Genomic DNA, 21,405 nt, shown 5'->3' with positions numbered 1-21,405 from the left:
CAGGTACGCACGATCCGTCTCGTCCGGGCCCTGCTTGCACATCTCTAGTTGCTGGGGGCGACCCGGCCGGCGGTAGGTGCTGGTGAAGTTGCTGATGAAGGCCTCTTCAAAGTCCAGCCAGCCGTTGATGCTGCCGGCTGGGAGGTTGTTGAGCCAGGTGCGGGCGGAGCCGACTAGCATCAGGGGGGAGTAGCGCACCGCCCAGCGCTTGTTGCCTCTGGCGATGCCGACTGCGGTGGAGTAGTCCAGCGGCCAGTCCTCCGGCTTGGCAGTGCCGTCGTACTTGGGGGTGTCGCGCGGGAGCTGGAAGCCGTCGATCATGGGCTCGTTGGCGATGCGGGGCCCGAAGCACTTTGGGCCGGCTGGCCCTTCTTCTTCCGCGATGCGGGATTCGAACAGTCGGTCGAGACGATCTCGGGCGTCAGTTGGCTCGAGGCGCGGGCCCAGCCGGGATCGTGCCGGCTGGCGAGCGCCGCTTGCTTCTGGGGCCGGCCGGTGCTGGCGGCGGGGCTCGGAGTCTTGCTCATGGTTCCGGCTTGGTGGGGGCCGGCTGCGGCTGCTGCTGCCGCTCGGCTGGTGGCTCGGCCGGCTTGAGCTTGCATGCGTGGCCCGGGAGTCACGGTGCCGGCTTGGTGCTGGGGAGGCGGACTCGGCCGTGTCCCTGGCGCCTTCCCTGTCGTTGCCTGCAGTGCCACGAGTGTGAGAAGCTCTGGGGGCATTGACATACCTGGGGTCGGCCGACTGCTTGGTGGCCGCGTTGAGCAGCTCAGTCACCCGCTTGGTCTGGCGGCGTAACTCTTCGTCTTCGAGGCGGTTCAGCTCTTCTGCGGCGGCTTGCGCCGCGCGCATGTTCTTGTCGGGGGTGTTGTAGACGGGTTGCTCCGCAGACGGAGCCGGCGAGGGAGCGCCGTCGCGGGCGATCTCGGCGCCTAGGTCACGGCCCCTGCGGTGGATCTGGCCGGCTTGGCTGGGACCGTCGCCGCCTGGAGTGAGGCCGTGGGCGCGGTTGTACTCGCGCTGGGTGATCTCCATCTGGCGCTTGGCAGCGGCCAGTTCTTCGGTTTGCTTGAGGAGGAGCTGGCGGTGTGCCTCCAAATCCGCCTCGATGGTGGTGGGGTCGCCGCCAGGCCTGAGCGGGGTGCTCAGCTTCGCCCGGACTTCCTCCAGCCGGGACGGTGGTGGCGCCTTTGCGCCCGAGCCGGACGCGCCGGCCGCGGTGGGACGCTCTAGGTCCGGACCACGGACGCGTGTGGACTTGGCCCTGGCGTCGTCGCCGGTTGCCATGACCTCGTGCATGATGCAGGGGCTGGCGGTGGTGAGGCTGGCGCCGGCTCCGGGAGGAGGGCTTGCGCAGCGCAGGATCTGGCGCGGGTAGCGCGGTGGTGCGACGGTGGCGACGTAGACGTCGAAGCCGCCGAAGCTGATGATGTTGCCGCCGGCAGGGAATGGCCGGTCGGCGAAGCAGCCAGCGTTGTCGCTGATGCAGTCGAGGGAGCCGAATCTCCAGATCAAGCCTGAAACGACCCGCTCGCCGGTGGTGATGGTGAGGCCCGTCCGGATGAAAACACCGGCCGCGGACGCTGAAGGCCCCACGGTGGGCGCCAAATGTCGTGGTATCGTCACGGCGTATGTCATAGGGTGGCTAATCGAAGGTGGTTCCTAGATGGTCTCACGGTGGTATCCGGATGCGGGTATGGGGACAAATGACACGGTCGACGTACCCAGGTTCGAGGCCCTCCTGTGGAGGTAACACCTCTACTCCTGCTATGAGTGTATAAGATGATCACAGAGTACAATGGTGCTCCTTGAGCTGTATCCGGCTGCTCGGGGAGGCTAAGGTAGACGAAGGTCTCTCTCCTCGATTAACGCTAAGACTAGAATGAAGTGAGAATGATCGATCGTCCCCCGCACGAGGGGGGTAGCCCAGCTTATATAGGCACTGGCACTTTACATAGAAGTCCCTATAGTCTAGTGGCCGGCTTGGCCGGCTCCTGCTTCCGCTCCTTCCCGAGGCGTTGACGTCATGGAGCCGTTGAGGCGTAGTGGCCTGTCCTGTCCGCCTGCGGGAGTCAGCGGCATGGCGAGGAGATGTCCCCGTCGCCATCATGCCCTGTAGCCGGTACGGACCGACGTACGCCATGATGGCCTGTCCGCCGCGTGGCACTATTGCTCCACAGTGCCCCGCGCTTTACGAGAGTTGAGGTCAGCGTGAACCCGTGAACCCGGACCACCTACCCAGTTCCTTCTCATGCAAGACTCGCCAGCCTCGAGTCGGTCTAGAGTGTAAACCCCAGTCGGATATGGCTTGTAGAAGCCGGCCCAGCCACAGCGTAGAAGGCCGTAGCCAGGCCGACTAGGACTTAGAGCCAGCCGGCTCCCGAGGCAGCCGGCCACGGCTCCAGCCGGCTGCTCCTCAGCCGGCTTTTGCCGCCAGCCGGCCAACCTCAAGCCGGCTGCTCCGCGTCCATTGCCCTACCCGGGGTCTTCCCCCGACACGTAGAACTTATATACGGTATGGCCCCTCCACCCATCACTTCCTACCGAACTATTCATGTCGCTAGAAAAATCACACTCTAGAATTTTATCATGGGTTAACACATGGTCACGTGCACCTTGCTTTCGAAGGCAACTTCTGTTCTTCAATTGTTTTGTGTTGGTGATTTAGTTCTCGAATATATAACTATAGATACTTAGACCTCCATGAATATTTATTTCTGGTTTCAGAAGTCTATAGAATAACTACCATACGAGCTTCCATTCCTACTTAAAAGAAGCATTTCTCATAGTGCCCTAATTGTTTGACGATTTTTTCATTTATCTGTGTATGTTTCATAAATACATGTCGTCCTAGAAAGCATTCAATCAAAATTTTCCATCTTTTTCTAACAATATGTACATAAATATTGAGATCAGGTAAGATTTTTTATGAAAAATATTTCATAATATGCAAAGTATAATTTTATTGACATATTTGTGTGAAAAAATGGTCAAAATTAGATGTTGGAGATTAAGACAATTTTAAAATGACATGTACTTCCAAACTAAAGGAGTTCAAATTTATTATTTAATAAGACACAATACGATAAAGTATACCCTAATACATCAGATCAAATACAAAATTGCCCCTTAATGTTTCACTCTATTTTGACAATTAATGTTTTTTTACAACTCGTGGAGGTTATTGTAGCACTTTATGTGGCTTGTTCTGTGATATGTCGCAAAAGAAAATAGAAGCATGGAAAAGGTTTGACTTGTACACCACAAAATGTTTGATCAATTATTAAGCTATTTTCTACTAGTATGATAATTTCTTTTATTACAATACTATATATTATTGTACTAATATTTCATATGTAATCAATATTTACCTTGTTGTTGTTGATGCTAATCTACTAGTGGAACAAGATCATGATTAAAGAAGTGCTAAACAAAAATTAGCAATGACAATAATCACGGAGCAAATTACGATTGTTAGTTGAACAAAAAGTTTAGAACAATTATTGAGAAATCAGAAACCTTATAGAATTTTGCAAATGAATAAAAATAATGATACACATGTGAACACATAAGTATAATAAAAAGTAAATTAACTCATGCAACTAAATGATAAAAAGTATAGAACATTTCAAGAATTGTTATTTGAAAGAATAAAAGTGGGTATACCATAACAATACCCAAAAAAAATTAGCAGCCAAGATCAAGAAAATGCAAGTAAACCAAAAGTTACAAAACCAAGAGTAAAAGCTCATAAATGTAAACTGGACAGATGGAAAAGGGAAAAAATGTTGAGTAACTTGTGAACTCATAGCCATTAAGTCATACCTACCTACATAGCCTACCACTGCAAAATAAAGAAATAAATAGCATTGCCCAATGTGCTAGTTAACTCTTCAAATACAACTAGTATCAAAAGAAGCCTGCCTTCCTATCGGATACGCTCACTTATACAAATAGAAATCCGAAATACCATTCCCTCTGTTCTATATGGTTTGTTTCACATGTGTCGCCACATAATGTATGCTTGAACTGAAATCCAATCCACTTCCATAACCGCGTGCTCTGCACCTTGAAGAAAATGCCATATCAAAACAAACTCTGAAGCAGCCCAACAACTTACAGGTGGATTGTGAAGTTGCTGTTGCAGTATTGAACGCTAGCAGTATCAAATCTCAATGTGTTTGTCCACAAAAATCTTTTCAGTTTAAGGCCAAAATCATTCCAATGGTACTGTAGGATTCGGGGCCGGCCTTTATTTCGCTGCCTAAGGACATCATCATCAGTTCATAACCATCTTCAGCTAAAAACTGCCCAAAAGTTTGCCAGACCGTATGCCACATCCACAGCCGTGGGGTGTGGAAGTAACGGAACCCAAAGGCACGCCTGTGTTCTTCACGAAAAGGCCCTTTTGGTGTCCAGAAAAAGCTCCCATGCTTTCAGTTACAGGAGAGCAGAGGACAAAACACGCCCCCATGCCGTCTTTGCTGCTATAAAGAACCAACAGTGCCCAGGCACATTCCTTCCCAAGTTCCCATTGCAGCCTCCCAAGAACCCCCAAATCCACCCCAATCATCCCCTCTCAACAATCATCCACTACTCATCGCTACGCCAGAAGCATCGAGGGAAAGGAGATGCGTAGCAGCAGCAGCAGCATGCATTCCTCCCTGAGGAATCCCACTGCTCTTCTTGCTCAAGTCTTCCTGCTGGTTAGCATCGTCTCCCTGCTGCAGCGCCCAGCCTCTGCTGAGATAAAGGTGATCGGAGAAGCTCTTGGCCCTTTTCTCTCTGTTCGTTTCTCCTTGTGTTTTTTGCTGGTGATGAAAAGGTTCGGCTGATTTGCCTGCAGCCGTATGTTGTGTACCTCGGCGCCCACTCGCATGGCAGTGAGGGCGCTGCGTTGGTGGCCAACCAAGAACGCGCCCGGAGCTCCCACTACCAGTTCTTGGGCTCCGTCCTGGGAAGGTAAATCGAACGAAAGTATCCTCTTGTCGAATTGATTCCTCTACCCTGTCGCGAGCTGAATGTCAAAAGATACAAGCAACCGAGCAAGTCTTCTGAATTTAACTGTGTTTCGATGGATGGTACCCATGCAGCGAGGAGAAGGCGCAGGATGCCATATTCTACTCCTACACCAAGTACATCAACGGCTTCGCCGCCACGCTGGAGGAAGAGGACGCGATGGAGATCTCAAGTACGCCTGTGTTCTTCTTCTTCGTTCCCTGTCTTCTCGCGTTCTCTGTTCCATGTGGTTTTCTGGGAGCGGGATTTGATTTTGATGTTCTCTGTTTATCTGGTGCTTGGTCCGCGCAGAGCACCCGAGCGTGATCTCGGTGTTCCCGAACAGAGGGCACAAGCTGCACACCACCCGGTCATGGGAGTTCCTCGGGATGGAGAAGGAGGGGCGGGTGAAAGCCAACTCCATCTGGGCAAAGGCAAAGTTCGGGGAAGGCATCATCATTGGCAATCTAGACACAGGTACGGACTCCTAACTATACATGCATGATCTCTCCATCTGATATCTGTTTCGGAGATCACTATTAGCACTATCAGGCTGTCACTTGACGAGATTAGCTAGAGCTGCTAGAGTGGGTCATTTTGTTGTGAGAGGATGAGAACCTAGAACATGCCATTAGTTAGCCTATTATAACCTTCTGTAATAACTTGTTCGATTAGCAACGGCCATAATTTCTTCAGCGAGAATGGCAATGTTCTGCAGGAGCATAGCAGTGGGTTAACTTAGTCAGACCAAAACACCGCTCCAATTTCCTTCTGCAATCAACACGACCCGATCCGTGTAGCATAGGCAGGCAGCAGCTGCTGCTCCTGTGAGGCGTGTGTACAGTGCAGTCTGCAGTGCACGCAGAGCTAGCGCACAGGAGCAATGGCAGCAATCGGAATCTACACAGACGCAAAACGTCTCGGCCTCAGGCGGGCCGCAGGCTCGCCGCCGAGGAGTAATATTGTCCCGTTGCGCTCGCGTGGAAACGCACGGCCGCGCCGCTCCCTGCCTTGAGCCGGGCGTCGGTTTTTATGAGCCGTTGGGACTCGGAACTGCCGCCGCGCAGCTCAATCCCGGCCGTCGGTCAGAAACGGAGGCAGCTTGTTTTCGTTTCTCAAGGTGCGAGAATGGCAACAAACAGGTGACGTGGATGGGCCGTGAAAAGGGTGCAGAGTCCATCACAAGTCCACTCCTCCACGCCCGTCTCGTAGTAGCAGCAGGCGGGGCCACCAGGCCGGCACGGCGGTGGGTGGTGGCAGGGAATCCCGGACGTCGTCGAGTCAAATCCCTCCTCATCCCTGGCCCCCGGCTCCGGCGACTAGCTAGCGCGGGACGGGGCCACGGCCGGCATCGGCATGAACGCATGTGATGATCTACCAATCTAACCTAGAGCTTTGCACTGTCTGTGTACAGGGGTTTGGCCGGAGGCCGGCAGCTTCAGCGACGACGGCATGGGCCCGGCGCCGGCGCGGTGGCGGGGCGTCTGCCACGACCAGAACTCCGACGCGCAGGTCCGATGCAACAGGTCAGTCTCCCACCAACACCTCTACTGTACTCGCTAATGTTCTCTGTGGCTTGCGTGCACAGTGCAGTGTACACGGCCGTTCTGCCTGGGGCGACGTGCGGGTTTAACGTTTAAGCCCTGTGGATGCCTTATCCCGATCGATGGTGCACTCTTTTGTCTGCCTTGGTTCGTGTTGTTTAGCTTTGTGCCAATGTGCTGACTGCTGAGCGCCTCTTGACTTGACTAGTGTCCTTGTGCAATGTGCTGCATCGTGGAGCTTAAACTAACCATACTGACTACTGTTTTGTTTGTCTTCAGTGACAACTGACAAGACATGCCTAGACTAAGATTTGCCCCATGAGTGGTTAGCTTAGCTGCTTGATTAGTCACATGCAAGTGCTTAGGGTTATCTTAATCAAGAGTTCATATATATCCACTGTGAGGCCTTTGAACCTATCTTTTGAACAAACAAGTGAAATACATCGGCAGACGGAATTCCCAGCCTCTTTCGATAATGAGTTTATCGTGCAAAAAATAACATTTAATTTGAATTTGGGTCGGTTGGGTAGTCCAAAGTAAATTGTACGTGTTTTCTCACATCTACTGTATAACCCCATGACTCACCTTATTTGTCTGAAACTTTCGCTTCATCCTCGTCCAAACATTATATCCCAATATTTAGACATTTTCGAGTTGGGTATTCAAATTTTATTTGAGAATCTCGTTCGGTATTTGAACATATAATTCTTGGCCCCCTACGGGTGATTGTTTTTATCAGGTACCCAAAACCTTGGGTGAAACTTGCTAGTTTAGGTTAAAACAAAAGAGACAGTATACGAGTGGTAAACTCTCATCCAAAAATGCGCTTGTGTGGAATTTCTCAGGCCGCATGATGTTTGTTCTCTTTGATGCTTTCTTTTTGGAGAATTAAACTCTGGGTGATATCTTAGGTAGTGTTTGTGTTATAACTACATTACTACAAGGTTTTGATCACCCTGGCGGGATCTCTCGTTTATTTCTTCTTATTCTTTTTGTAGTAGGGCTATGTGCATTGCATCCCTAATGTCCTTACGACATTTCGTTGTTGGGGATCGAGAAAAAAATTATCAGTGGTAAATGCTTACCAAAATATATTCCCTTTGTCGAGAAAAAATATGCAATGCAAACCCCACACACACTTTTTGAAATAAGCTAGTGCGACATCCGGAGTTTCAGATACATGGCTCAGGGCATCTCCAGCGGCGCGACGCATTTCGGACGCTCAAAAGTGGTCGCGAGCGTCCGTTTGCGTCGCCCGCGGACATATTTTGTCCGCTCGTCCGTTTGCGTCTGGGTGTGCTCCCACCGGGGCGGCCCATTTTTTGAATTGCAACATAGTACAAACATTGAAAGTAGTACATAAAAATGCATAAATACTATACAAAGTAGATCTATAGGCCTAGACTACTTGCTTCCTGACGGGCCGGCACCGTCGTTGCGTCGCTCCGTCGCCTGCTTCTCCGCCGCCTCCCGCGCGGCCGCTATGGCTCGGTGCGCCGCCGCGTCCTCTTGCGAGCATCGCTCCGGCCCTCGCGTTGGCGGCCTCATCCTTGAGCGTCTCGAAAGACTCGACGAGGGCCCGCTGCTCCGCCGCCTTCTCCTCCGGCGTCGGCGCATCAGGGTCATCGGATGACCAAGATATCTCCAAGTCGGAGTCCTCGGCTGCAGCGGCAGCCGCGAGCCTGCGCTGTTCCAGCTCAGCGTCCAACGCCGCGTGGCCCGCGCCTCCTCCTTCGCTTCGCGCCGCGCGAGTGCCAGGGCCACGGCGTCCCTGACCGGGTCGAGGAGGTCGCCCGTGCTGTCGTCAGAGTCGAACTCCTCGGAGGAGCTTGACGCCGAAGGAGGTGGAGTGGGAGGAAGGTGGAGGCGCGGCAGCCTGGCCGCGTCTGGCGCTGCTCATGGTGGATCTGCTTGAGAGGAAGCGGCGCTACGGCAGTGGCGGCTAGGGTTTGTGGGGAGGATGTGCTCATGGTGAACCCCTGTATATATAGCGCGGAGGCAGGGCGACGGCCGCGCCGCGTGGCATCGGCATTACTACGTGCGCAGAGGTAGGCGACGGCCGCGAGCCACGCGAGGCATCGCCATTAACGCGGCCGCAGATCGCCGGCGACGCCTCGGTGTCGATCGCGGAGAAGACGCATCGACGCCGCGCACGCTCGCGGAAGCCGAGGTTCTTCATTAACGCGGCCCGCAAAGGCTGCAGCGCGCCGCCTCGAAGTAATGCCGCGGAAGACGAAGCTGCGTGGCCGCTGCCAGCGGGCCCGTGCGAGGACCGAGCGGACATTTTCCGCGACCGCCGAGCGTCGCCGCGACGCAAACCTGGCGCATATTTGGGCCAGGTTTGCGTCATGCACGGCCCGGCTACTTTGCGTCGCTCATTGAACAGGCCCCAGACGCATTTCCGGTCACGGCGGACACAAATAGTCGCTCAGCGTTCGTTTGCGTCGCGCCGCTGGAGATGCCCTCACTACCATCTGCGCTTGGTTAAAATAACCAACACAAAAAAAACTCAAGTTGTACAGTGTACTACATGCTTTGCTTCTGAGCCCTCTCCACCAGTGGTTCAGTCCACGCTGCGAATCATGTGAGCCTAGGCAGAGCTTGCGTCCTGGACATCAGCAGACACGCCTTTTCGACTTTTCGCTGCCTGCCGGTACACCACAGATTGCCGCCATGATTCTGCCAAGATTACGGCCCAGAAAGATTTCCGTCGCTTTGTCGTGCGCTTTCCCATGATTATGCATGCCGTATAGTCCAAGTTCAGGTATCGACGAGGCACCACAAAACCACGTTGTTTTGTTCAGAAAAGGTAGCTCCAAAAGTACGCTCTGATCCATGGATATGCACAACGCAAGCTTGGCTCTTGGTGCGTCGGGGTCCATGGCTCCTGCATATCTTCAGTTGCTTCAGCATCGCATGTGCCCCTCCGTGATCATCTGCCTGCGGCTGGAGCTACAGGGAGGTCGCTCGACAACATGTAATGCAGCGCTAGCTAGCTCCCACTGCCATGGCCTGAAGAAATTCAGTCGTGAGTACAGCTTGGTTTGCATACACCGGGACCATTATCGCCAATTCGCCACATTAACTCCTCTGGCAAATCATTTGTTGCTCACTGAAGCAAGATGCTCCTGGAAACATTCGCTTAACAGCTTAAGCGCTAAGCATTGTTTGGATTGTTATCTGCTCATTTATTCAGTTATTCTTGCTCAAGATGCAGAGGCAGGGGTTAGTGTTTGATGAAAGCTAATGCGCTTGTGAATTCGCAGGAAGCTGATCGGCGCGCAGTACTTCAACAAGGGCTACATCGCTACTGTCGGTCAGGCGAACCCGGCGAGCACGCGGGACAGCGACGGGCACGGCACGCACACGCTGTCCACGGCGGCGGGCCGCTTCGTGCCGGGCGCCAACCTCTTCGGGTACGGCAACGGCACCGCCAAGGGCGGCGCCCCCGGCGCGCACGTCGCGGCCTACAAGGTGTGCTGGCGGCCCGTGAACGGCAGCGAGTGCTTCGACGCCGACATCATCGCGGCCTTCGACGCGGCCATCCACGACGGGGTCGACGTCCTCTCCGTGTCCCTCGGCGGATCGCCCGCCGAGTACTTCGATGACGGCGTCGCCATCGGGTCGTTCCACGCGGTCAGGAACGGGGTTACCGTGGTCTGCTCGGCGGGGAACTCCGGGCCGGGAGCCGGCACGGTGTCTAACACCGCGCCGTGGCTCGTCACCGTCGGCGCCAGCACCGTGGACCGCGAGTTCCCGGCGTACCTGGTTCTGGTCAACAAGAAGCGGATCAAGGTCGGTAACAATTACATGCGCCGGAGCATATTTTCAGTTGCTTCTGCTATGTGACAATATCTAACATTTTATCTTGCACAGGGACAGAGCCTGTCGCCGGTGCCCCTTCCTGCCAACAAGCATTACCAGCTCATCAGTTCTGAAGAAGCCAAGGCAGCCAATGCAACAGTTGCGCAAGCGTAAGACATAGATATCTTGGTGCTGAAATTTACTTGCACTTTCGTTTTAACTGACATGAGACTGTGACCTTATATCATGGCAGACAATTGTGCATCGAGGGGTCACTCGACAAGGCGAAAGTGAAGGGGAAGATCGTGGTGTGCATGCGAGGGAAGAACGCGCGGGTGGATAAAGGGGAGACAGTTCTACGAGCCGGCGGGGTTGGGCTGGTGCTTGCAAACGATGAGTCCACCGGGAACGAGATGATCGCCGACGCGCACGTGCTCCCGGCCACGCACATCACCTATTCTGATGGAGTCGCGCTGCTTGCCTACATGAACGCAACCAGGTGATGCTAAGTTATATATCTTTAGTTCGAACTTGTTACCAAATTGGCCTATTAGCTCAGCTGGTTAGAGCGTCGTGCTAATAACGCGAAGGTCACAGGTTCGAGACCTGTATGGGCCATTATTTTCTGCCCTTTTTTTGTTCATTTTTATGCTGAACATGAAGACGTTGTGCAGGCTTGCGTCAGGCTACATCACCGTGCCAAGCACCGCGCTGGAGACGAAGCCATCGCCGTTCATGGCCGCCTTCTCCTCTCAGGGTCCCAACACCGTAACGCCCCAGATCCTCAAGGTCCGGTTTAACTCCATAATCTTGTCTTAATCGTGCATCAGCTCATCGGCATACCTTAATTAGCTCACGTAAGCGTGTGTTGCAGCCTGACATCACGGCGCCGGGTGTCAGCATCCTCGCGGCGTTCACCGGCCTGGCTGGCCCGACCGGCCTCGCCTTCGACAGCCGCCGCGTGCTCTTCAACTCCGAGTCCGGCACCTCCATGTCGTGCCCGCACGTCGCCGGCATCGCCGGCCTGCTCAAGGCCCTCCACCCCGACTGGAGCCCCGCCGCGATCAAGTCCGCCATTATGACCACCGCCAGGGTGCGGGACAACATGAAGCAGCCGATGCGCAACTCGTCGTTCCTCCCCGCCACGCCCTTTGGCTACGGCGCCGGACACGTGCAGCCCAACCGTGCCGCCGACCCCGGCCTCGTCTACGACATGTGCGCCGCCGACTACCTCCACTTCCTCTGCGCGCTGGGCTACAACTCGTCCGTGATCGACACGTTCATGGGCGGCCAGCCGGAGGACAGCCGTCGCGACAACGAACGGAGGTCGACACCGCGCTATGGTTGCCCGGCGACGCCGCCCAAGGTGGAGGACCTCAACTACCCATCCGTCGCAGTGCCCCACGTGTCCCCGTCCGGCGAGCCGCGGACCGTCACGAGGAGGGTGCGCAACGTGGGCGTCGCGCCGGTCGCGTACGACGTGAGGGTCCAGGAGCCGCGCGGCGTGTCGGTGTCCGTGCGGCCGAGCCGGCTTGAGTTCGCCGTGGCCGGAGAGGAGAAAGAGTTTGTCATGACGTTCAGGGCCAAGAAAGGGTCCTTCTTGCCGGGGGAGTACGTGTTCGGGCGGATGGTGTGGTCGGACGGCGCCGGGCGGCACCGCGTCCGGAGCCCGCTCGTCGCCAGGGTCGCCGATCATCATAGGGCAAATAAAACTGGCATCTCCGTCGCTTGATGAGCTTAGTTAGGATCTGCGTACTGCTTGTTGTCAGCAACGGAGGAAGCCAATGCAAAAGAAATTGGCTTTTCTGGCCTGTGCGTTAACAAGGAAAAACTGAATACGCGCAAAACCAAGTTGTTGTCTCAGTCGTTAGTGAATCTTTGTTGCGCGTGTTCAAATGGATATATTGCATAGCTTTATTCCCCATCACCTCGAATTTTAATTATGTTTGCTAGTGCATCAATTCGATGTGATATTAGAGCCGACAATTATCAAATCAGATCCACTATTAAAACGAAAATAAAAAATATCTACAACGTACGAAGTAATTAATGCTTGAAAAAGCAAAATCTATACCTCGTGTTTTGTGTGTTTGATTACAACACTAGAATGTATTTCACCGTGTGTCTAGTTTGTTTTTGATAGATTTCCAAGTGCACAGTGCCCCCGCTGAACACTTCAGGATCGGAAGACTCAAGCGTAGCTTTTAGATTTTCTAGTTTTATGTGTGTGTCGCGAGGTAACGTGGTTGAAGAGGGAAAGAGGAAAAACCAGTTTTTTCCTGACTGGTAGTACCGGTACCAGTAGCGCTAGTACCGCTATCCCTACTGGTACCGGTCATCAGGACTTTGCACGAGAAAAAAGCAAACAGAAGGGGTTACGGTATCTCACCAATACTTCGAGCGGTAGTACCGCTACTAGCGGTACTTCCGCCCAGGTACCGCTTTGGTACCGCAAACGCAAGTTGCGGAACTTCCGCCCTGGTACGGCAACGGTACCGGGAGGACGTCTGAAACTTGCAGAGACCTTGCCGGTACCTCAGCGGTAGTACCTCTTTCTGCCCACGTGGTAGAACTGTGAGCTGTTTTCGAATCCAAAGCGGTAGTACCGGTCATGCGGAAACTGGTCATAATGGTTCGATTCCGGGGGGGGGGGGGGGTATAAAAATGACCCTTCTTCCCTAGCTCGTTTTATCTCTTCTTCCCCAACTCTTCGCCTTCAAGGCGGCTTAACTCCTGGGCGGGGGTGCTGTAGACCGGCTTGGCCATGGAGCCGGATGGCGCCGCCTCGCCGTCGCGGTTGATTTCTCCGCTGAGGGAACCTCCTCAATGGCGGACCTCTCCGACCCGGCTGGGGCCATTTTCGGCCGGGGTGAAGCCATGGCGGTGTTGTACTCGCGGGTGGTAATCTCCAGTTGGCGCTTGGCGGCAGCCAGCTCGTCCGCCTGTTGCAGGAGGAGGAGGCAATGCACCTCCAGGTCGACCTTGAGCGTGCTCAGGTCGGCGCCGGGGATGAGGGGAGCGCGTAGCTTCGCCCTGGCCGCCTCTAGCTTGGACGGAGGAGGAGCTACCGAAGAGCTTCCGCCTGCGCCTGGCACGGTGCTCTCTAGCGCAGGGCTGCGGCTGCGCGCGGACTTGGTGGTGTCTGCTGGCGCAAAGTTGACGTGGGAGTTAGTGATCTCTGTGGTGTAACTTTTCTTCAGGTCCCCGGCAACGGCGCCAGAAAACAGTCTTGATGACGCGTCAAGCACACGCCCGTTGGGAACCCCAAGAGGAAGGTGTGATGCGTACAACAGCAAGTTTTCCCTCAGTAAGAAACCAAGGTTATCGAACCAGTAGGAGTCAAGAAACACGTGAAGGTTGTTGGTGACGGAGTGTAGTGTGGCGCAACACCAGGGATTCCGGCGCCAACGTGGAACCTGCACAACACAATCCAAATACTTTGCCCCAACTTAACAGTGAGGTTGTCAATCTCACCGGCTTGTTGTAAACAAAGGATTAAACGTATGGTGTGGAAAATGATGTTTGTATGCGAAAAACAGTAAAGAACAATATTTGCAGTAGATTGTCAGATGTAAAAGAATGGACCGGGGTCCACAGTTCACTAGTGGTGTCTCTCCAATAAGAAATAGCATGTTGGGTGAACAAATTACAGTTGGGCAATTGACAAATAAAGAGGGCATAACAATGCACATACATATCATGATGACTAGAGTGAGATTTAATCGGGCATTACGACAAAGTACATAGACCGCTATCCAGCATGCATCTATGCCTAAAAAGTCCACCTTCGGGTTAGCATCCGCACCCCTTCCAGTATTAAGTTGTAAACAACAGACAATTGCATTAAGTATGGTGCGTAATGTAATCAACACAAATATCCTTAGACAAAGCATTGATGTTTTATCCCTAGTAGCAACAGCACATCCACAACCTTAGGACTTTCTGTCACTGTCCCAAATTTAATGGAGGCACGAACCCACTATCGAGCATAAATACTCCCTCTTGGAGTCACAAGTATAAACTTGGCCAGAGCCTCTACTAGCAACGGAGAGCATGCAAGATCATAAACAACACATATATGATAGATTGATAATCAACTTGACATAGTATTCCATATTCATCGGATCCCAACAAACACAACATGTAGCATTACAAATAGATGATCTTGGTATTTTTTTTCAAGACAATCTTTATCTTTTTATTATTTTTAGACAATATTTATCTTAGTATCTTTTTGAGACAATCTTTATCTTATTAGTTTTTTCGAAGTTGGTCTTCTGGGTCTTTGACCCGTTGATCTAGGTGACAAATATTTCTAGTGGCATGTAGTAACTCCCCCCCCCCCCCCCCGCCCCCCCCCCTTCCGGAGCACATGCATGCCAGTGAAAGATTAAGAAAGTATAGCAAAAATACCCGTGCATTGCACCGGGTAACCAAATACCAAATGCTCCAACAAACCATCTGTGTGATATTTTTCCTCTTTGTCACCATCATCGATTTTGATCATGTTTTCTTCTATTCAATCAACCCGAGTAAAACTTGAAATTTTGAGAGGTTCATATTTTGCTCCAAATTCAATCAACCCGAGTAACCCTAGCCTCAGTTTGTCCTTTTCTTATCATTGGGAGATGTGCATGTATTAAAGCCCTCTATGTTGAAATGACATCCACATGATCTTATGGTTCTGACTCCACTCCGCTCTTAGTATTTACCATAGAGGAAAGTGATCTTGCCAGATATAACCGTGCAAACGAAGAATATGTACTGAGAAATAGGCTAATAAAAATAATTATTCTCACAACTTTTTTTCATAGGATGTGCTTTGCTTGGATCAAACCAACAAGTATTTATACGTATGTAACATCAGGTAATGCTTTTTCGCAAAACAAATCAGGTAATACTCTTAGTAATATAATCGATCATCTCGCCAAACTTCTCCATCTGCCCCATTTGCGACGGCAGCCTATCTGATGCACCAAAATTACCATGAATAATAAGTTAGCTCCGGGATCATGTAAAGTCATGCACCAACATTATCATCATAGAGGCCTTGAAAAAGCAATATCTACATACGATTGCATGGTTTCCAGTTGAATAACGGATGGCAAGCCCGAGTCTAGCAGCAGACATCATATTGAAAATGCAGGTTAGGCCTGTATCAATGTCTTGGATTAATCTACACGAGGACATCGTATTATAGACTGGAAATTGCCTAGGACTTATGACGCCGTGAGCCACTGCTGCGTTTCTGAGATCCTGACTCCACAAGACCTCGCCCACAAGCTCGTGCTAGCTGACTTTTGGCAGTCATGGCAATTCCTTGGTCACGTGTTTCCAGCACCGGTGCTATCGCCGTCCAGGTCAACTGACGTTTCAGAGGTCTCTGTGCTGTACGAATTTCAAAGGTGGATTATTTTCCTCCATGCTCACTCGTTCCATCGCCTTGAGTAAATCGTACATAGATTCCCAGTCTCTAGCGGCATGGATCCAGGACGAATAGCTCTTTCGTGGTAGTGTAGACGCAGTACACCATTGAAGCGCGGCTGGTCTCGTCCCGTGGCGTCGAATAACTGATGCACTACCGGCACCTCCAAACACGGACCTGCGCCTACGGCCTCATCAGCAGGCTTATGGGCTGGAGCCGACCTCTCGTCCAGGGGAAGGAGTAGATCGCCAACTCGCCATTGAGATCTTTGGTTTCGGCTTCCGAATATCCGAAGCAAAACTTACATCATACCAGCTGTGAGGAATTCATTACAGTATTAATCCTTGGTTCATAAACTAACATCCACATGAGTTACTACAACAATCCTAGTCACAAGTTACAAGACACCGTGCCTTGTAGGTTCATATATAGATAAATTGTTGTCACACGTCCAAAATCATAATGCTAGAATGACCGAGACCATGGATAAACCCATGAATCTCACTAAATATCTTTTTGAACAAACTAATTTGTGTAATGTAAGCACAAGGATTTGAACCCTAGTATCAAGCTAAAGCGTCAGCACAGTTGCTGAACCATGGTCGCCGGAGCGCGGTGGTCGCCGATAGCCTCCTGTCGATGTTGCATGAGAGGAGGCCCTTGAGTACTTCGAAACCTTGTTCGGAGAGAAGGTCCTCCGGGAAGTGTTGTCGTAGCTTGTTGCGGGCGATGACATGTGGCGGCGTTACCAGCTTCCCGGCGAGCGGCAAGGATTTGTAGGCAGGCCAGGTCGTAAATAAAGGCACTCCTAGGACGTGGAAGATGGCGAGGAGCGCCTCAGCGTCGTCGTCCCCGTCGAACAGGGGCTCGCCGGTGAGGAGCTCGGCCATGACGCAGCCGAGCGACCACATGTCCACCATGGCGTCGTAGTCGGTCTGCCCCAGGAGTACCTCGGGCGCCATGTACCCGTACGTGCCGCGCCTCCCGTAGGGCGGAGGCTCGTGCATAGACACGGCGAGACCCATGTCGCAGAGCTTGACGTCTTCCTCGATGCCGCCGCGGCCGACGAGTATGTTCTCCAGCTTGATGTCTCGGTGCACTACGCGGCGGCGGTGCATGTGCTTGGCGCCGGCGAGGAGCTGCCGCATGATGCAGCGCACCTGGGGCTCCGTGAACGGGCGGCTGTGGCGGTGCTCGTGGAGTATGTCGTAGAGGCTGGGCCCGACGCAGTCCATGACGATGGAGAGCTTCCCACCGACGACGGCGTCGAGCGCGATCGCCTGGAGCTCGACCAAGGCGGGATGGCCGTGGCACTTGGCGAGGAAGGCGGCCTCCCGCAGCATGTGGCCGTCGCTGCAGGCGCAGCTGATGCCGTCGGCTTCGTGGTTGCAGCGAAGCGGCTTCTTGAGGGCGAAGGTGGTGCCGGTGCAGCGGAGGCGCGCCTCGACGACGCCACCGCTCGCGCCCTGGCCGAGCTCGCGCGTCTCCTCGTAGTCGTTGGAGCTCCAAAGACGCGACCTCTTGCAGATCGTTAGCTCCGGGGCGCCGCAGCGGTCGTTCACCGAGAAGTCGGCATCCTCTGTGTAGACGCGCTTGATCCCCATCTTGGACGGAGGTGAAGGAAATCGAGCAGAAGCGACGTGCTGAGGAAACGAGGAGAGAAAGGACAGGTAGCGTTGGTATGTATTGAGCTTCGGAGGCTCAGCAAAACGAGCTCCAGTTGAACTCGGATTTGGAGCCAGAGAACCTTGAGCGCGACTGCAACTCGGAGACGCGCGCGTTCAAGTTCGTAATCCGAGGGGAAGTCGAATCTATACCTAATAATAAAGGAGTTTCCGTGGTTCGGTCCGTTGGTTTCTGCCAAAATTTTCGTCCAACTTTTCGTTGGACCGTTTTAGCCTCCCACTAAAACCCATAATACTGTGCAATGTCACGCTTTAGTTAAAAAACGGTCAACTGTTTCAGACCGAACAGTCCATGGATTCTCGTCGTTGATTTCTCTCCCTTCCATCGCCTCCTCACCAGCCCGCCGGCCACCCACCGCATCGTATTGCCCCTTGCTTCCCCAGTGCGCCGTCCACGAACCTCTCCCGGCGCTTCTTCGAGGGACTACCTTGCTTGCGTTGGTCCAGATTCCAGAACTCCTCGGTGCGCTCCCTCCCCTTCGAGCCTCCAGATCCGCCGGTGGTGGCAGAGGCGGTGGACGGGATTGCGGTCGGGCGGTGGCCTAGGGAACGCCCCAGGCAGGTGGCGGCGGCTTATGGCGAACTGTACGGACGATCTGCTCCGGCGAAGCGAAGCGAAAACAACAAGCCCCTGCTGCACCGGCCTCACTGCCGCCAACCGCCCCCATCCCTACCCGCGACGCTGAAGCTTTACTCGACGGGGTGGCGCAGGTACGACTCCCTCCCTCCCTCCGTTACCTCGTCGCAACCACCATCGCACAGCCAATCTCGCTCGCCGTGCCCCATCCCCACCTCACCAGCCTCGCTCAGTCCAATCTCCCTGGCGGATGAAATTGGCCAGAGTTGTGGATGGAGAAGGATGAACACGTCAGGGAATAGGATTGAGGGATTCAGGGATTGGATTCACGGATTGGAGGGCGGCGGCAGATGCGTCCCTCCTGGAGAAAGAAATTTGGCTGGGCCGCAGTGCCGCACTGCCATGGACGCGGTCTGGGCATGCCGTTGAGACGCTAGAGGCTCTGTTCCTTCGTACTCACTGTACGGTTGCTGAAATTGTTTCAACTGAAGATTAAAATCTTGTAGATCCAGGCTCTCTGTTCCAAAAAATTAAGCTGTTGGTGTCGTAAAACTTATTCCTTGCAGGTCGCTTAGTTATAGCTCATGAGAAGTAGCAACAATATTTTGCTTGAGAGTTGGTTAGGTTGTGTTTCCTTTGTATACCGCACAGAGCTATTCTTGTGAGAAGCACCGGCTTCTATCCTTCCAATTTGTGCATTGAATCTCTGAACCTTCTGGGCAACTAGCCATAGTAGGTATTATGGTCTGTTTTGCGATGTGTGCGGAACAAATCTAATCTTCCCTTTCAGTGATGCTATTGCTCTTTAGAACTGCTGTAGAACTGTGTTAGAAAATGAACTAAAAATAGTTCACAGTCTAATGCATTAAATGGAATATTTTTTATACCAAAATAGTCCGTACAATCATATTTCACAATACATATCTCCTACAATGTTTTGTGTATGGGTATGAAAATTATAAATTAACGCTAATGTAGCAATGCATTGAGCTACGTAATATGTTTTTCGAAATTAAAAATAATAATAGTTGATTACATGAATAATAGCTCATATTTTTTCCATCACTATGTCTGGGCCGATCTATTCATTTGCCATCACTATGTCTGGGCCGATCATTGGTATCGCTGTAGCCCATCATGTTAACCCACAGACTTTTTGTCTCAATTGTCCCACCTCGCTATCCTATACCGTCTCCCACCAATTTATATGCCAAAGTTTCCTCGATTGTAACAAGCCTCCTTGGAAACAACAAGCAACAGCGACCAAGATCAAATGTGAGATATGATAAGGAGCAAGTGCACGTTGGTGGAAAGTGAATTAAATAAAGGGAGGAATTGCAGTAAAATTGCACGCTGCTGGCATATGAGGGAAGGAAAAGTAATCTTTCAGAAGAAAGGAAAAGCAAATTAAGGGGATCAATTGCAGAAGAATTGCACGGGGGAGGGTCAAAGCAAAGGGTGAGCTGCAGATATTGATGTCTCGACTGCCGAATCCTTAGAACAACTCGATTTCGTTGATTCTGCCCATCGGTGTACCTCCAGCTAGGCTGAGTGGACCCTCACATCGCTTGTGACACTAAAATCAAGATACGCTAGAAGATATTTTTAGTTGCTTGTGCTGCGGGCGTGGCCGAGCTACGCCAGCTCCGCCAAGAGCACGTACAGGTACAACAACCGGCTCTATTCTGGAAGGACGTCAGCCAACAAGCGCCGCGCAAACATCGTACAGGCCAAGGCCGGTCATCACCCCGTAGCAACGCACGGGCATTTCTGCTAGTACTAACATATTGCAACTTCAGAAAATTGCCAGGATCACAGCACCGTCTCCTATTCGTGTCATAAGTACCATCCACTCTCTGCTTTGAGAATAGTGCAGCTTTTGACATTTGTATAATGTAAAACTAATAATTGAGACATAAGTGATTTTTTTATGAAACTAAAGTGATACATGAAAAATATTGTGAAACATTTTGACAAAAAATGAAACCGATAACATCATTGTAGGTGTAATTGCCTTTAAAAGAGGTTTTCGTGTTCGAATATTATTGAGCTTGAACAGAACCGTTTCGTCCTCTCCTGTCGCTCGCTCCCCAGGAACGATAGGCTGGCGACTCCAAACCTTAACCCCAGCCACCCTCCCCCGCTCTGGCGGCCCACCGTGGTGAGGCTATCCCTCATGGTGGAGGCGGCAGATCTCAGCGACGTTGTGTTCTTCCTCGCTTGTGAGTAAGCAACAACACACCTTCTTTTGGAAGGGTCTTCTCGGGCGATGAGACGGCCTCGGGTGGTGTGGCGGCGTTAACTATGGCGGCTAGTAGCGTCTGCGGGTGCGCGCCATCATCCTTAGCCGTGTGGGTGGAGAGATAGCGGTGAGTGGCGGTCGTGGCGTGGTTGCTTTTCTGGCGCCCACTAGCCAGATCCACAAGGTCCATATTTTCCCAGTTCTCTTCCCCACCAGTGTTGGTGTGAGACCGGGAGCGGGATAAATTCCTGGTTGGTTGGACCTTCCGTGGGAGTGGTGATGCCCCAGGACGCCGTGCTTCTTCTTGAGGCGCTGCTGAGGTCCCATTTCTCCCCACCCTGACCTTGTTCCCAGATGAAAACCTACAATCATCTGGATTAAGCGATGATGGCTCCATGGGCGTCGCTTCTTCCTTGTGAGCGCTGCTTGGTGAACGGTGGGCACCGGTTGAGGGCAGCTGAGGTGGTAGGCGGCTCTTTCTTCATCAGCGATTGTGGCCCCTATTTATGTTCTTCACGACGGCTCCTTCGGTCTAGGGCAGCTCATCTTCGATGATTGCATCATCTTGGGCGAGGTGTTTTTGGCATCGGGTGTGTATCCTCCATAGATCTAGGAGCGCATCCGATGTCCGACGGTACGGCGTCCTTCGATCCAGGACGATATGGAAGGGATCCCCCTTCGGTATTGAAAATGTATGCTGTTGTAGCCCCTCCCAAGCTATGATGCAGACAATGATACCCTCAAGGCAGCAAGCGGATCTCTTGTGCTGCTTCTTCCTTGTTCGCTTCGCGAAGAGGCTTCGACATCGAAAAGCTATGTTTCTTGTTTATTTTGTGCTTTTGGTGTTCGTTGTGTTGTAACCTAGTTAGCACCCCGAGAATACACCCTGGAAGTTGTACTAATCGGATAGAAGAAAGGGCAAGAAAGTCCACACCACAATTTGCACTGTCAACAAGATATGACAGCTCCCCTACAATGCAAATGCCGAGAAAGGAAGGGGCTCAGGGAATCCGAAGGACACCGAGCGAAAAATCCTAGCTACACGCTCCCTATGGAACTCCTCCCTAATCCTACGTCTAATGGCCGCCACCTCCGGGGTGGCGCCATTGAACACGATGTCGTTTCGATGCCTC

General features: G+C 52.4%; 2 protein-coding genes and 1 non-coding gene across 3 annotated transcripts; 2 read left to right on the top strand and 1 right to left on the bottom strand.

The window, feature by feature from the left end:
• Window positions 1-4,328: 4,328 nt before the first annotated feature.
• On the top strand, window positions 4,329-12,283 carry LOC127302010 (subtilisin-like protease SBT5.3). Its single transcript, XM_051332356.1, is given in 12 exon segments — window positions 4,329-4,475; window positions 4,478-4,546; window positions 4,548-4,751; window positions 4,844-4,959; window positions 5,091-5,188; window positions 5,308-5,472; window positions 6,410-6,521; window positions 9,806-10,334; window positions 10,416-10,513; window positions 10,597-10,842; window positions 11,018-11,132; window positions 11,218-12,283. Coding segments are annotated over 12 exon segments (2,757 nt in total). The 3' UTR covers window positions 12,076-12,283.
• On the top strand, window positions 10,888-10,961 carry TRNAI-AAU (transfer RNA isoleucine (anticodon AAU)). Its single transcript has one exon. It is a non-coding gene; the product is annotated as a tRNA-Ile (tRNA).
• A 4,051-nt stretch (window positions 12,284-16,334) lies between the features above and the next one.
• On the bottom strand, window positions 16,335-17,372 carry LOC127298247 (putative cyclin-dependent kinase F-2). The gene has a single exon (XM_051328156.2). It carries the CDS (start codon window positions 17,370-17,372, stop codon window positions 16,335-16,337), a length of 1,038 nt encoding a protein of 345 aa, XP_051184116.1.
• Between the last annotated feature and the right edge of the window lie 4,033 nt (window positions 17,373-21,405).

Source organism: Lolium perenne, chromosome 5 (assembly GCF_019359855.2).
Source record: "Lolium perenne isolate Kyuss_39 chromosome 5, Kyuss_2.0, whole genome shotgun sequence".
In the NCBI taxonomy this organism is placed as follows: Eukaryota; Viridiplantae; Streptophyta; class Magnoliopsida; order Poales; family Poaceae; genus Lolium; species Lolium perenne.
Note: the sequence above shows the minus strand (reverse complement) of the source record. Positions and strands in the feature narration are given on the sequence as shown.